Raw genomic sequence first — 16348 nt, 5'->3', positions numbered from 1 at the left:
CTGCCGTCACATTAAGTACAAATAAATGCAGAATAGGAAGAAAGAATAAATTCATCAACACAATCCTTCAATATCTAATCTCCAGAAATACAGCAGCCATTCCTCATCAGAATAGAAATTGCAACCAAGTGTCAAAATATGAATTTGTGACCAATATTTTGGATTTGTACTTCTTACTTCATTTTGTTTGTGACAAAATAATACTTTAGAATGGAAAAACTTAGATCAATTTTATCATTAAAATATTATTCCTCAATTATTAACAAAACTGTTATATCCCAGTATTGTTACTGGAATAAATAAAGTAAATCTAAGATATGCACTATCATAGCATAGGAGCTGTGGGACAAAACAATTTGAGTCATCATCCCTCTCAATATTCAGCAGCAATCTGGATCTGGGGTTCAAGGTCTTGATTGCAAATGACTGGGCACAATCAAATGGCGCAGTCAAGCCTCCTCTTCCAGGCAGGCTCAAGAAGTTGACCTCAGTTCTCATCAGGCCTACGGCTGGGGCACAAGCCTTGAAGCAGTGAATTACTGGCATCAGCTGTGCAGCATTTGCAACTTGGATAGTGTGGTTTTAAAACTACATTGTCCCAGTAGTGCTCGATAAAAGAGCTTTTGCACTGGGCATTGCATCATCGTAGTGTCTCTGATATGGAAATCACATTATGGTTACAGAAATGAGTCATGACTGCAAATGCGTGGTTGAATTCCCAACTGATGTAATTTGATCCAGTAATAGTTGCACATGTGATTTATTTTCATTTCCAGGCCTATGCAGTCCAACTGTTGGGCAAACATTCATTTTATCGATTTATGCAAAAAAAGAATGATATTAAAGAGTGAAGACATTGCTATGGATTTAATAATAAAAATTGAAAAACATTAACACAGTTAACTGCCCTTGTTGAAATGGCAGTTCATTATAAATCCCCAGGCAGGAAATCTCACAGAATGACCTTATTGACCTTTTGTTCATAATATAACGGTTCAAATCTTGCTAAAAAAATGTAACTGTACATGAAAGTCACTAACAGTTATTAAGAAATAAAATGGTCAGCAACTTTTGATGGAGGAGATATCTGTCAATTGTCAATAAACAAATTGCTGGCCAATTTATCCTGCTCCACTGATAGCTTTATAAAAAGAACAATTCCTTATTATGAGTTTTAATTTCATGGATTTGCATACTAATTGTGCACTCATCATTTGAAAGCTGCACTTATTCATTCAGGGGGATGTAAGCCACCATTTAATTTCCCATCCTTTGTTGCCCTTGAGATGATGGTGAACTACCTTCGTGAACCACTGCACTCCTTGAGGTGTTGGTATACCACTATGCAGATAGAGACAGAGCTCCAGGATTTTGACCCAGTGAGATTTAATGACGACCACTATGTTAAATTATCTGAAAACTGCTAATGTATGCTGATCAATCTCCTTTGCAGAATGAGAAAGCACGAGATCATTCATGACATTTTTCCTGTTGGTTTATTCGCATCACTCTCTGTCCCCCTTTGAAAGTCTTTCTCTATACCTTCTTTGATCTAGAATTCACGAGCTAATTCACATTTCATTTCAGATTTTTCTGTTTAATTTTCTTTTGTTAAGGAGATAAAACATTTGATCTTGTGGGCCAGCAAGCTCCCAGATCATTTGCTGGTTGAATACCGAAAGGTCTGACTGGAGTGGAGGTAAAGAAGATGATTCCATTAGGAGGAGAGTCTCAGATTTGAGGGTACAACCTTAGAGTAAAGAAACATCAGTTTAGAAAGGAGATGAAGAGGAATTCCTTCAGGCAGGAAAATCTGTAACATTTTTTGGCCACATATGGCTTTGAAGGCCAGATCACTGGGTGTATTTCAAGCAGATTCTTGATTAATAAAGGGGTTAAGGGTTATGGAGAAAAGACAGGGGAATGAGGGGAATGGAACTGAGGGAAAAAAAATCAGCCATGATTGAATGGCAAAGCAGACTCGATGGGCTGAATGGTATAATTCTGCTCCTTTATATATTTTATAGTCTTATGGATCTGTTGACCATATGGGACAAGCTGTTTAACAGTTCAGAGTCTGAGAATCACTCTCAGAAACGCATCTCAAAAGCTGATGATTGTCTGCAAAACCTAGTACATCCATTTTGAGTGATTTGGATGGTTGCTATTGCAGGTTTTCTACTGGACATTTCTGAGCATGAAGATCCAAAGCTTCTATGACCACAAAATGGGTTTCCCATCTCTGTACAGAGGCATTTGGCTGGGTGGTGGGGGGTTAGGGAAGGAAAGGCAATGGGGAAGAAGGTTACCAATGGGAATAGGCTAAGAATTGGAGCTTGGGAGTTTGTCAGTAAGTAGGAAGTTGGGAGTTACCTAACATAAAGATGGCAACTCTAACTGGGTGAGTGGAATGGAAGTTTCAGTGCTACATGGCTGAGGTGCAAGCTTTTTGGAGGAAAATGGGTAACTGAGGTAATGACAAGTGAATGGGCTTGGCCGAGTGAAAGTGCCAGGAGCAAAAGAAGCAAGAGGCAAGGCTTATGTCGTAGAAGGAGTAAAGAATCAAGGGGGAATGGGAGGAAGCTGGAAAGTGGGGACCCAGAAGGCACACATGGGATGTTTTAAAGGAATTACCAGCCAAACAGTGGCTTTAAACCTAGTTGTTCTGGATTGCAAAGTAAGAATCATCTCAGGGTAACTTGGTCAGGACTCTACATGGTGTTTTGGAAGAAATGACCACTGAAATGATGCACCACTGATGTGGAAATTGCACATTGGAGCAGTACTTTTGCATCTAGTTTAAAAATAAATTCAACAGATACTGAGGAACTGGAGGAACTCTGAACCAGGCAGTATCTATGGAAGGAAATGTACAGTTGATGTTCTGAGTTGAGATTCTGTGTCTTGGAATGATGAGTATCCACTTCCCTCCATAAACGCTGCCTGATCCACTGAGTTCCTTCAGCTCCTCGGTGTATTGCTCCAGATTTCCAGCATCTGTAGTCTCCTGTATCTTCAACAGATATAACCTGGGTTTACAAGTAGATTTACTGAAACAGGAGACATTAAACTAATATCTTGTTTGTTCTTTCAAGTGATCATAAACAAACACATCGCAATATTTCACAGGGGAACTGTCATCTTATTCTAGTCAATATGCATTTGCCATTTCCTGTAAAAGGGATGGCTTTTCCCATGCTGTGACTTACGGGATCCTGCTGTCAGCAACTTGCCCACAGTATCTTTGACAATATAACAATGACTGCCTTTCAAAGACTTTCTGCAGCTAGTGGATAGTGCTTCGGAAAGGTTCATGAAAGATACTATAGAAATCCAAACCTTCCTTAAAGATCTGCTGCGCTGGAAGAGGGGTGTGCCCATGTTTCAGACACAGAGCTCCAAAAGAGCAATGCAGCACTCTATTTTTAAAACAGACTTCTAAACAATAAATCCTTGGCAATGCAACTCCAGTCTGGTGCCTGTACATTGCATTAAAATAACTTGCCCGAGAACAGGTGCTGCGAGGCAACTGCTGTTTTACAAGTTATTCAAGTATACAATGCAGGTGGTTCTTCAGCCCATTATACCTGCCCTGACCCCTTTAAAGAGTTATCCAATAAACCCCAGGACTCTGCTCTACAGTCAGATTTTAAATTTTCATTTTGAAAATGACTCCAGAAGCCATCTCCACCCTTCCCCCACATGTTTCAGATTACTTTGATTGACTGTCTAAATTTTATCTTGTTTTTACCTCTAGGATTCTTTTCTCATTAACCTTAAAATGGATCCTCTGGTTATCTAACATTCTCCTTTGCAGTATCTTTTCAATCTTAATGGTTGTAGGCTAACTAATCTCACTTTTCTCATCTCTCCTCATCACTGAAACACCACATTCCTGGTATTATTTAAGTAACGTACACAATATGCTGGAGGAACACAACAGGTCAGACAGCAGCAATGGAAAGAAGAGTCAACATATCGGTTCAAGACCCTTCATCACGACTCACCAGGTGTCCTGAGAAAGAGTCGTGGACTGAAACACTGGCTTTTTATTCCTCTCCATAGATGCTGCCTGACCTGTTGAGTTCCTTCAGCTGTGTTTGTCTGTGTGTCTGTGTCTGTGTGTGTTTTATTCTGCACTTCCAACATCCGAAGAACCTCTTGTGTTTATCATTGAAGTAAATCGCTTAATTTCCAGTCCTTAGACATCCTTTCCAACATAAGATGCCCAAAGTTGGACACAACACTTCAGCTGAGACATGCCCAGCAATCTATAAATATTAGAATAACATGTCCCCGTATGAAATTATTTTGGCAAGCACAAATGAATAACAGCAGCATTCTTTCCTTGTCCAGGGAATGTGATGCCACACAAATACGTACATACCAACAATTTTATAGTGCACTTTATAAAGTAGCAATTACACATTAGTGCAAAGAGTGACATCCTTATACTCTCAGAATGTGATTGTATACTTCTCTGGCGACTGACTGATGCAGCAGGCTGGAAAAGCTTCCTTACACAGCTGGACTCTAAATTTAAAACCAGCCCAGATATGGGATGAAGTTCTGTTGTCCAATGCCTTTTAGGGTTTAGTTAAAAAGCATCTGGATAATTTCACAACCCAGCGCTGACTAGATAGAAATCAGGAGAACATATCCTGTAGTTGAACCAGGGTGTTGGAAGATGTCCTGAAACTCTCAGGTCAGTGCATTTGTGGATGATTTTATAAATCTAACAAAGTTGGAAATGCACTGGACTGTAAGTATTTGGGTTCGGGAGAAGTGCGGTGCAAAATCAGTAAAATAACAGGACTTTGAAGCTTGGATTATGAGAAGAGTTTGCTGGAGTATGGAGAGCTAGGATGTGGTTTTATTGATCTTTTGGGCTTTTGAAATAAATTAATTGAATATATTCTAAAGAACTTTTACTATGGGTAGGGAAGTGTAGAACAAGACAATGTTAAGAGGGAAGCCTCTGGGAAGGATATTAGAAAATTTATAGACGTGGTACCATAAGTAATCTGCAATTTTACTTAAACTTCTGGCTTTGTAACATATCCCTCTAGAAATGAATCCCAAATCAGTTCCTTGTTTACACTTTAAAGCCTTATTAAAAATTCCTGTTGCATTTAGCCTATTACGTCACCTTGTACTCCCAAGATTCCTTTCAAGCTAACTCACATAGACCGTTAACTATGAGCATCACACACAAAATGCTAAAGGAATTCAGCAGGCCAGGCAGCATCTATGGGAGGAAAGCACAATTGACATTTTGAGATGAAACGTCGATTGTGTTTTTTTCTATGGATGCTGCCTGGCCTGCTGAGTTTCTCCAGCATTTTGTGTGTTGCTCGGATTTCCAGCATCTGCAGATTTTCTCCTGATGGTGATTCGACCTTTAACTACCATTGCGTTACATTACACCCTCTCATTTCTGTGCTGAAAAATGAAATATAACATGTATAAACTCAATTGAAATATAAGTCTATTCTTCAAATCAGTTAATGCTATTTCTTTTTTATGCCCCCTGAATTATCGTCTTCTGAGTCTTAAGAGGGTCTGTTACCTTGGTGACTGGCAGCTCTTTGGATTTAGATTCAAAAAGATGCTCCAACTTGGATACATCCACTTTCACAGGTTCCAATTGGGTCCAAAGCGGTTCCTTGCATCGCTTCCGATTTTTTAACTGCCAGTCAATTGGTCGGACTTCATTCCAGAACAACCTAATGGTTTTCTTTTTCTTAATGAAAGTTGGCTCACCCCTGGATGGGTGCAGTGACCCAGACTGTTGATGGAGGCCTGTAGGTAGAGGTGGGGGTACCAACATACCATGTACTGGAAGAGGAGGTGGACAATGCAGTAAAGGGGGTGGTGGAGGGGGAGGCAAGCCCACGAAAGAAGGTGGGGGTGGTGGTGGAGGAAGTATTGAGTCACTAGAACTAAGCAAGTTTTCCATGTCCAACACATCCACATCATCTTCCTCTTCCAAATCTGTGAAGTCTATATCTTTGATTTTTAATTCCCGAGGATTGGCCAATAATTGATCCCAGATGTAATCAGATTCCTTTTTGGGTTGTGCAGTCACTTTATCCACAGTCTTAGTGGTTGTTTCACAGTCAGATGGGGCAGGTCCTTTGCTCAGCTCCCCACTGTTAAACTTTTCAGTGAAAGCTTTCACACTGCCTTGGTTCTCCAAATGGTCAACCTCCATTTTCTTCACGTTGCCCTCAGTAGCTTGCTTGTTGGCCTGCAGATTGGAGATCCGACTGGCCAGACTTGCAAGGGACTCTTGTTTCTCCTCCTCTTGCGTCTCAGGCTGTGTTTCTTCAGCATCATCAACTCCACTTTTGTTCTGTGCATACAACATGTCCAGCATGAACCGTTTGTTATTGAGAATGTTGCTGCACTGATCATTTACACTGACATCCTTAATGCTCTGCATCCATTTACCTGTTGTCCAAAAAAAAGAGCAGACACCAGGGGTTACAATTTAGCAATGGGAGATTGGTACTGTTGACTATCATATAAGTCTGAGTCAGTGCCACAGACTCCACTGCTGACTATTAATGAAGTGAAGATATTAAGAAGAATATTAGTTTGCTGCAAAAAAGCGAGATAAGGCATAGCTTAACTGAAGAAATTATTGGAATATTTATCCTTATCAATTTCAGAGAGTGCAATTAATTTACCTAAGTAACATCTGAACATATTTTACATAAACAATTTGATCCTCTGTGGCACTATAATAACAGTCATGTAAGTACAGTAGCTCAGCTATTTAGATCCTTCATTCCAAAATATGATCCAGGAGACAGATCAGGATTATCCTCTGCAAAATAAAATTCCTCCTCACTGATGCACAACCTGCTGTCTGAATGACATTAGATTTTTAACTTGGATTTCAGTGTCTATCTCCGTCAAAGTCAATACGACTTCGTGCTGGTGGAAACAGTGGGTCTAATTTAAGTTGCTATGAAACTGAGTTGTACAGGAATATTCACTTCCTTAGAAATTCATCCTCCACCCAATAACTCAAGACCTGCATGGTAACTGCAGGTCCATTTATATTTAATCTCCAAAATTTAATACAATTAAGAACCTACAAAACGGAAGTGGAGTGCAATGCAAAGCATGTTACTACACACCTTGCTATATTGCTCTCCTTTCCCACAGGGCAAGACATTCTAATGTAGCCATTCCATGAGGTCATTCAGGCCTCTAAACTTCTGACAGCTTTCAGTTCATTTCTTCTCACCCTCACTGCCCTCTCTCAATAACATTGCAAAGATTTCCACTTCAAGTATCTGTATTCTGTTTTGCAACTTGTAATTGAATGCCAGTCACCTTTCTAGGAGCATGTTACATCAGGATCCTTCCACCTTAGCCACTGGCAATAGTTTCTCCATTTTTACCTCATACCATCACAACTCAGCCTAACCTATTCTCTCAAGAACAGTCCTGATCCCTCCCATCTTCCATTGTAAGTCAAGCCTCCTGAAAATAATTTTGTCTGCATCCTGTAAAGCTTTGAATGTGGTGCATAAATGTAAACTATATTCCAGTTACTGCTAACTCATTTTATAGTATAGTGTAACTCCCAGATTTTGAAATGAGAAAGCCCAGGAACTCAAACATCATGCACATGTTCTTAAACAACTTTTTTAACTTGGTCTTCCACCATAAGTGATTTCAGGTCTGTGCACTTTCCTTTGTTATTTTCTTAGTGCTTACATGGATTTGGTTGCCATGCCACGGGTGCAAAGTATTGTGGATTTTTTAAAAAATCAAGAGCTGTTATTTGTGGTACTTATCCTGTTCACTTGTCATAATGAACATTAATTAACATCAAACTTAATGAACATAAACAGTAAAAAAAAAATCAGATTACCGGTAACAAAGCAAAGAAAATCTACGTATTTTGAAACAGTTCCTTCAGATAATACTCACCAAAATCTTGCCAGTTACTCATACTAATTAAACGGAACCAATGAAAGCAAATACATAATTAAGCTCATGTTGTCTATATACTCTACGCGCTACAGTACAGCAAAGCATTTATCTTGGTTGAGCACTGCAGCCTGCAATTACTAATTCTTAACTCGGTACAGTGTTTTGACATAGTCAATGAAATTATGATTGTTACCAGTTTCATTGTCACTGGCTACTTTGTCTTCCCTCTCTTCTCTTTCTAAAGTGCTGCTGGCTGAGGAGATGCTGGATGCCGAACAGTTATCTTTCTCATTCAGCTCTTCATTCTGTCTCTCCTTTTCACTCAGTGTTACGTTTTCTTCTGGCTCTCGATCCGGTCTCTGCTCTCTGTCCAGCCCTGGTCTCAGTTCAGCTGGGTTTCCGTCACGGGCCACCTTGGCTTCTCCTTTAGCTTCTGCTTCAGGCTTTAACTCAGGCTCGGGCTCCTGCTCTGGCTCACTCGCAGAGACTAACAGGAACAGAGGAGGAAGCAAACTTAGATACTGTTAAAGTTACAGCACTTCACACTGTTAGCTTTGTACAGTTTCAGCATGCATACTGTAATCTGCATTATCATTAAAAATATGCTCTTGGATTTCTCTGAAAGCCTTAAAGCTGTTTTAAAATTAACAGCAGAACTGGCAAAGTATAATTTTAGGTTTGGGAAGAGCTCAACTTAATTCAACAAGGAAATTTCTATAGCATTTTATATGAAAATACAAGATAGATCCACAACTTTAAGTGGATTTGCTACCTATTCCACTCATGAATAATAATTCTCATTTCTGTCATCGGTGTTCACAGATCTGGATGTTGATTACATGACTTTTCTGTGGCTGAGTTGGATTTTACCCCTTTTTAGAGTCTTGCGTCAAGGTTGGAGGTTAGTTATAGATCTCATTTGGTGTTACATAACCTCCAGTCAATAGGTACCTAAAATCGTTGATTTTTACCGAGACTGCAGGTGCTGATGTATGTTGAGCAGCAAGCTGAAGAGTTAACTATCAAGTAGCACCAGATGAACAGGATGACTATTATAAATAACTGCACTGGATGTCATTTAATCCATACTGTTTTGTATTGGACCTAATGCAAGGTCTCAACCCAAAACGTCAACAACTCCTTTCCCCCTCAGAGGCTGCTTGACCTGTTGAGTTCCACTGGAATTTGTTTTTTGCTTTGACCTTTAGTTCCGTATGAATAGCTGAGGTTGCAAGTTTATGATGGATGGATTCACAGTGCAGAATTCATCCTCTTCTCAAGTACAGCATACAATCAGATGCTTGTTACATCTGATCTTTCGCACTTGGAGCTCTTGGAACACCAGATGCATATTGAATGTAATGGATACAAATTGTAAAACATGTTGGCATAGTTAGAAACATAGAAAATCTACAGCACAATACAGGCCCTTCGGCCCACAAAGCTGTGCCGAACATGTCCTTACCTTAGAACTACCTAGGCTTACCCATAGCCCTCTACTTTTCTAAGATGCATGTACCTATCCAGGAGTCTCTTAAAAGACTCTATCGTTTCTGCCTCCACCACTGCCGCTAGCAGCCCAATCCATGCACTCACTACTCTGTGTAAAAAAACTCATCCCTGACATCTCCTCTGTACCGACTTCCAAGCACCTTAAAACTATGCCCTCTTGTGGCAACCATTTCAGCCCTGGGAAAAAGCCTCTGACTACCTACACGATCAATGCTTCTGATTATCTACCAGGTCACCTCTCATCCTCCATTGCTCCAAGGAGAAAAGCCCAAGTTCACTTGACCTGTTCTCATAAAACATGCTCCCCAATCCAGGCAACACCCTTGTAAATCTCCTCTGCACTCTTTCTATGGTTTCCGCATCCTTCCTGTAATGAGGTGACCAGAATTGAGCACAGTACTCCAAGTGGGGTCTGACCAGTGTCCAACATTACCTCTTGGCTCTTAAACTCAATCTCATGATTGATGAAGGCCAATGCACCGTATGCCTTCTTAACCACAGAGTCAAACCTGCACAGCAGCTTTGAGTGCCCTATGGACTAGGACCCAAAGATCCCTCTGATCCTCCACACTGCCAAGAGTCTTACCATTAATACTATATTCTGTCATCATGTTTGACCTACCAAAATGAACCACTTCATACTTATCTGGGTTGAACTCCATCAGCTACTTCTCAGCCCAGTTCTGCATTCTATCAATGTCCCACTGTAATCTCTGACAGCCCTCCACACTATCCACAACACCTCTAACCTTTGTGTCATCAGCAAATTTACTAACCCATCCCTCCACTTCCTCAGGTCATTTATAAAAATCACGAAGAGAACAGATCTCAGAACAGATCCCTGAGGCACACCACTGGTCACCTGCCTCCATGCAGAGAATGACCTGTCTACAACCACTCTTGGCCTTCTGTAGGCAAGCCAGTTCTGGATCCACAAAGCAATGTCCCCTTGGATCCCATGCCTCCTTACTTTCTCAATAAGTCTTGCATAGAATACCTTATCAAATGCCTTGCTAAAATCCATATACACTATATCTACGGCTCTACCTTTATCAATGTGTTTAGTCACATCCTCAAAATACTAAGGAAGATCCTCATCAAGAGAAACAATTTGTTACCATAGCTAATGGAGGGAGAAGTAATTTTGTTTTGTTTCATCTGATAAATTTTCTACAAAGTTTCAAGAATTCAAGAAAACTGCACACACATACACAACAGTCCAAGGTTCAGTTGCCATGATTGCTCATATAGTAAATGTACATTCTCAAGTCAAAGGACCAGACTTCTATTTCTAGAAGAAGTTCCTTTTAACTGGAAGCTCCAGAAATATAATGGTCAGAGTGTGGGATCAGCTGTGCTAACAAAGCCTAGTTTGTTAGCCCTAGGCTTTTTGCCCTGTATCTTTTCACAAATATGTAATGGAGGCTCCTGAACTTCGCTCTGATTTTAATCTGAAGGATATTATGCAGAGGGGTGGGTTTATATCGTCTACTTCTCTGTATGTACAACCAGTTAAAGTGAGCCATCACATTATAGATAGTGTATGGATTTACTATGATGGGTTCCTACCTAGAAGTGAGTGAAGGATCTTGCCCAAATCCTTGCAATGCAGCCAAAATTCTGCGTTCTAAAGTAAGCTTAAATTTATTTTGGTTGTCAAAAAACTTGATGTGAAAAAAGATGCTAAAACTTTATCTGTAAAAGTAGTAATAGAAAATAAAATTTTGGGTTACAACAGAATTACAGGTAAGCATACAGCTAAGGTAGGTTAGACTCTTGTCTTGTCCATACTGCACCAACTGCCGCCACTGGACTATAAACGTGCAGGAGCAGTGTGTGGTTAAGTTCCTTGCTCAAGGACACACACGCTACCTCAGCTGAGGCTCGAGCTAACGACCTTCCGATCGCCAGCCCAAAGCCTTAACCACTTGGCCACACACCAACACTATAAGACCATAAGACATAGGAGCAGAATTAGGCCATTTGGCCCATTGACTCTGATCCACTATCATGGCTGATTTATTATCCCTCTCAACCCCATTCTCCAGCCTTCTCCCTGTAATAATTGACTAATGTGATTCTGGAACCGTTGGAGCCAGTGATTTGCAGTTTGGAGATCATTAGGGTGTTTCAGCACTCTGCAGCCTCCAAAGGGTTTCCAGGAGGCAGAAACAGCATGTGGGAACCTCGTGGCAAGAAGGCTGTGAGCTGATGTCAGACTCCATTTGGCTGATTGAAGCTTCCACTGTTTACTGATTAAAGTGACAAGGGAGATTGAAATGTCCGCTGCCTGCATTTTTAATCACTGGGAAGATTGTTCTGTTGTTGGAAAGGAAAGACTGCCTCTTTATCACTGGTGAGATCACTCTGTCTTGGAGAGGGGAAACTGCCTTTTATTGCTGGTGAGATTGCTCTGCTACGTAGAGGAAGAATGTTGCCCAGGTTTTCTGTGTTTTGGATGTGGACATGGACTGTGGACTTCCTGTCAGTCTTATGGTGCTTTTGTATTTTGTTTCTCGCTCAACCTTTCTCATTTTTTTTTTGTGTGCGAAGGAGGGGGATTTGGGGTCGATGTGCCTGTTTTTGTTTGTTTTTTTTGTGCAGGGGAGGGGGAATTTGACGATCATGCTGATGTTCTTTTATTTCTTGGTTGTGTGGCTATCTGGAGAAGAAAAATTTCAGACATGTATAGTTTGATAATAACTAGACCTTCAAACCTCCTTACTAATCAACCTTCTCTTTAAATATACCCATTGATGGCCTCCACAGCAATTAACTCCAGTGCTTCATCACCCTCTGGCTTAAGAAGTTGTGCTCCAAAGGGACATCCTTCTACTGTGAGGCTGTGGTCCCTGGTACCCCGGGCTCCAGGTCCACCCTAACTAAGCCTTTCAATATTTGATAAACACCAGTGAGCTCCTCTCTCATTCATCTAAACTCCAGTGAGTAGAAGCCCAGAGCCATTTTACCCTTTCACTCCCGGGATAATTCTCATGAACCTAACTTTAACTTGATTATTACAGTTTGTGCAGTGAAAATGTCAGTTAGGGCAGTGGCACGTTCCTCCTGTAGGACGTGGGAGATCAGAAAGACATGACAACTGCCCCTGTGGAATTTGCACCCAACTGCAGCTCTTGGCTGACGGGAGCAGAAGGTGAGCAGACTGAAAATCATCTGGGATCCTGACAGCATAGAAGTTTTATGCTCTGTGCTCTCAGGCGTCGAAGGTACAGGCTGTAGGTAGTTAGGTGACCACCAGGAAAAGTAAAAGGAGTAGGCAGACAGTACAGTGTTTGAGGGTGGTCCTCCCTTTCAGATATACCTCTTTAAAGATATAAAGATGAACTTTATTTGGCACATATACGTTGAAACTTAGAGTGAAATCCATGGCTTCTATGTTGAAAACCAACACAGTCTAAGATTTGCTGGGGGCAGCCCGCAAGTGTTGCAGCACTTCTAGTGCCAACACAGCATGCCCACAACTTCAAGCAACACACACAAAACACTGAAGGAACTCAGCAGGTCAGGCAGCATCTGTGGAAAAGAGTCTAATCAATGATTCTGACTGAGACCCTACTTCAGGACTCATCAGGCTCAGAACACCGAAGACATTCTTTCCGTAGGTGCTTCCTGGCCTGGCCTGGCCTCTGTGTCGCTTGGATTTCCAGCGTCTGCAGATTTGCTCTTGCTTGTGATGCTCTCAACTTACCTTGTATATCTGAGGAATGTGGGGGGGAAACCAGAGCAAATCTATACGCAGTCATGGGAATTGAACCCCTGTCTAACAGCTGGCCCTGTAAAGCAATTGTGCTACACTACTGTTGGAAGATGGCCTTTCAGGGGATTGTAACAGATGCCAGACCAGCAGCACCGAGGCAGGCTTCAAAGTTCAGAAGGGAGGAGTGAAGTCAGATAGAGTGTCGGTGACAAGAGACTTGATTATTAGGGGCAGAGTTAGGCATTACTGTGACCTTGTGAAGATTCAGGATGGCGTGCTAACCCCTGGAGCCAGGGTCAGGTATGTTTCTGAGTGGTTATAGGACATTTTGAGATAGAAAGGTGAGCAGCCAGAAGCCAAAGTCCATATTAGTACTAGTGAGAGAGGCCGGAAGAGCAATAGGATCCCGCATGAATGATTTTAGGGAATTAGGTGACAAGTTATAAAGCCGGAATTCCGAGGAAGTAATTTCAGGAGTACCACCTGTGCCACATACTTTTGAGGTAAGAAATTATACTTGAATACATGGACTTTTTTCAGGTCAGGTAAAACCTACATTGAAGGGACTGGCTGCACCTGAACCAGGGGGAATCAATGTCTTCTCAGGGAAGCCTGGAGGACTGGAGAATAGCCAATGTTCTTCTTTTGCTCAAAGTGGAAAATAGGCATAATCTGGGAAATTATAGGCTAGTGAGTCTCATACCAGTAGTAGAAAAGCTAATGGAGAGGATTCTTATAGTTAGAATTTAAAGACATATAGAAAAACATGGCCTAATTGAGGACAGTCAGCATGGCTGCGTGTAGGGCAAGTCATGTCTTACAAACAATTGAAATGTTTTTGCAGAGATGGCAAGGGTGATTGATATGGGTAGGCCAGTGGATGTTGTTTACTCCCGGGGTAGGGGGACTGGATGTCGTCTAGAAATATTTTAGTAAGGCATTTGTCACAGTTCAGTGATGGCAGGCTAACTGCACGACCAGTGGTGTTCTGCAGGGATTAGTGCTGGGAGCTCTGTAGTTTGTGATGTATAAAAATAACTTATAAAAATGTAAATAGATGCATTAGTGCTTCTCCAGACAATAGAAAGATTTGTAGATTTGTGATAATGCAGAGGACTATCAAAGGATACAGCAGAAGATAGATCAGTTACAGATATAGAAAGAGAAATAAAAGATAAAATTTAATCCATGAATGAGTTATTAAGCTATGGGAGGCCTAATATAAAGGGAACTATACAGGACTCTTAACTGCTCTGACTTATTTTGACTGGTTAAATCCATAGCTCACTGAAAGTGGCCGTGCAAATAGATAAGGTGGTAAAGGAGGCATAATGGCATGCTTGCCTTCATTGGATGGAGCATTGACAATAAGAGTCAGGAAATCCTGCTGCCGAGATATAAAACTTTGATATTTAGAGGACTGTGTACAGTTCCAGTCACTCCATTAGAGTGAGGATGTGAAGACTTTGGAAAGGGTGCCGAAGATTGTAGTTTGGATTTGAGTGCGTGTGAATCAAGGAGAGCTTGGACAAACTTGGCTGTTTACTCTGGAGCATTGGAAGCTGAGGGGAAATCTGATAGAAGTATATAAGATTATAAAAGGTATAGATCAGGTAGAGCTAGAACTTTTGTTGTCAAGAGTAAAAGATATGAAGTCCTGGAGGACATTCATTTTCACTGAGAGGGGCAAATCTAAAAATGATGGACAGGAGCCTGGAACTGGCTGCATGGGAGAGTAATGGAAGCAGATATGACAGTGGTATTAAAGAGATTGTTAGATACACACATGAATATGTAGGGAGTGGAGAGATATGGATCATGCACTGACAGAAGAAATTAGTTTCATTTAGCATTGTGTTTGACACAGACATTTGTGTTTCTGTGCTCTACTGTTCAGTGTGAAGCTAATGACAGAATGATAACATACCTCTTGATAACATATTTCAAATCTGACATTTTAGCTGTTCTGTTGATAAACTTAAATTAAATTTGACAAATTTAACCTTTACAGAAAGATGATAATGATCTGCAGCTATACGTAGCACGTGCATGTTTTCCTCCCAGTAAAATCTCATTTTTAACAAGATTGGAGGACAAAAGACAATTAACTGCAACATGTTCCTGTAATGGTTAAAACTACCAATGGCAAGTTAACTGTGATCATGCTGACAGGTGTCCATTGGCTTTTTATGGGCTTTAGTGCAGCTACGAAAGCAAGTAGAGAGCCAGCTATTACTCATCTGCTACAGGTGACCTGCGACTTCTGTGACAAGGTAAAGTAAGAACGTATCTTGATCCCTCCCATGCCTCCCAGTCAGGCTGATTATATTAAATTCAATATCAAGACAAGGAAGCAGAATATAAAAGGGGCGGAGAATAACCATTTTCTTAACATTTTGCCATCTTCAGCTGTAATAAAAAAGGGTTAGGTGGGAGGAAGAAAGTAAAATTTCTTAAGATTCTTAAGCTATCTGATATGATTAAGCAAATGAGTTAGTACGGAGAGGAGGGTTTGCACAGCAAAAAGTTAACCTTACCATACAAGGAAATGGACTTCTGAAAACCACAAGGGAAGTGAATACAGACTTGTGTTGTTTGGTACAGACTGCAATTGGAATACAAGAAATGTGCCACCAGGACACCTGCCCCCAGCAGACTCCAACTATTCCTATCCTTTTGTGCATTTCCAAAATACTGGAATTTCTGGCACAAATGCCCAGCGGCAGAATTTATTCATCTCATCATCAGGTAATTATGTCTGATGGCCGGTGTTCAGCTTGATCTATTTTTTAAGCTGACCCATACACGTATTAAATTGCTTGCATTAATTTCAGACATAAGTGAAAACAGATTCCCTCTTTGAGGTGGTGCAGACGTGAAGTCTGCCTCATGTACTGCTTATGCTTTCAGGGAAAAAAAATGCGCACCATTCCAAAATGCTACATGTAAAACGCATGCAAAGCTCAATTCCCTGGCACACTTTTAACCTGGGGAAAAGCCATGCTAAAATACGCTACTGCACCATCAATCTTCACCACAACAATACTTAACATGCCATCAAACTTATTTCAATTACCCACCTGGTAACTGTTGAGCCCCAGCTATTGTAATCAGTTATCACAACTCCGCAACTGACTGTGGAGTGGGGATGCATGTGAACAGCAA

At 41.0% G+C, this 16348-nt stretch overlaps 1 protein-coding gene across 14 annotated transcripts in view; it reads right to left on the bottom strand.

Annotated features, from left to right (window-relative positions):
* Positions 1 to 16348, bottom strand: part of fhod3b (formin homology 2 domain containing 3b) — a 524056-nt gene that overhangs the window by 68001 nt on the left and 439707 nt on the right. For all 14 annotated transcript variants that reach the window (XM_073024178.1, XM_073024182.1, XM_073024179.1 and 11 more), the window contains 2 exons: positions 8147 to 8440; positions 5570 to 6453 (listed from right to left, as the gene is read on the bottom strand). In XM_073024178.1, the coding sequence (XP_072880279.1) occupies positions 5570 to 6453; positions 8147 to 8440 (1178 nt within the window). The remainder of the gene's footprint in view (positions 1 to 5569; positions 6454 to 8146; positions 8441 to 16348) is intronic.

Source organism: Hemitrygon akajei, chromosome 20 (genome assembly GCF_048418815.1).
Source record: "Hemitrygon akajei chromosome 20, sHemAka1.3, whole genome shotgun sequence".
Lineage (NCBI taxonomy): Eukaryota > Metazoa > Chordata > Chondrichthyes > Myliobatiformes > Dasyatidae > Hemitrygon > Hemitrygon akajei.
This window is presented reverse-complemented; position numbering and strand designations above follow the sequence as displayed.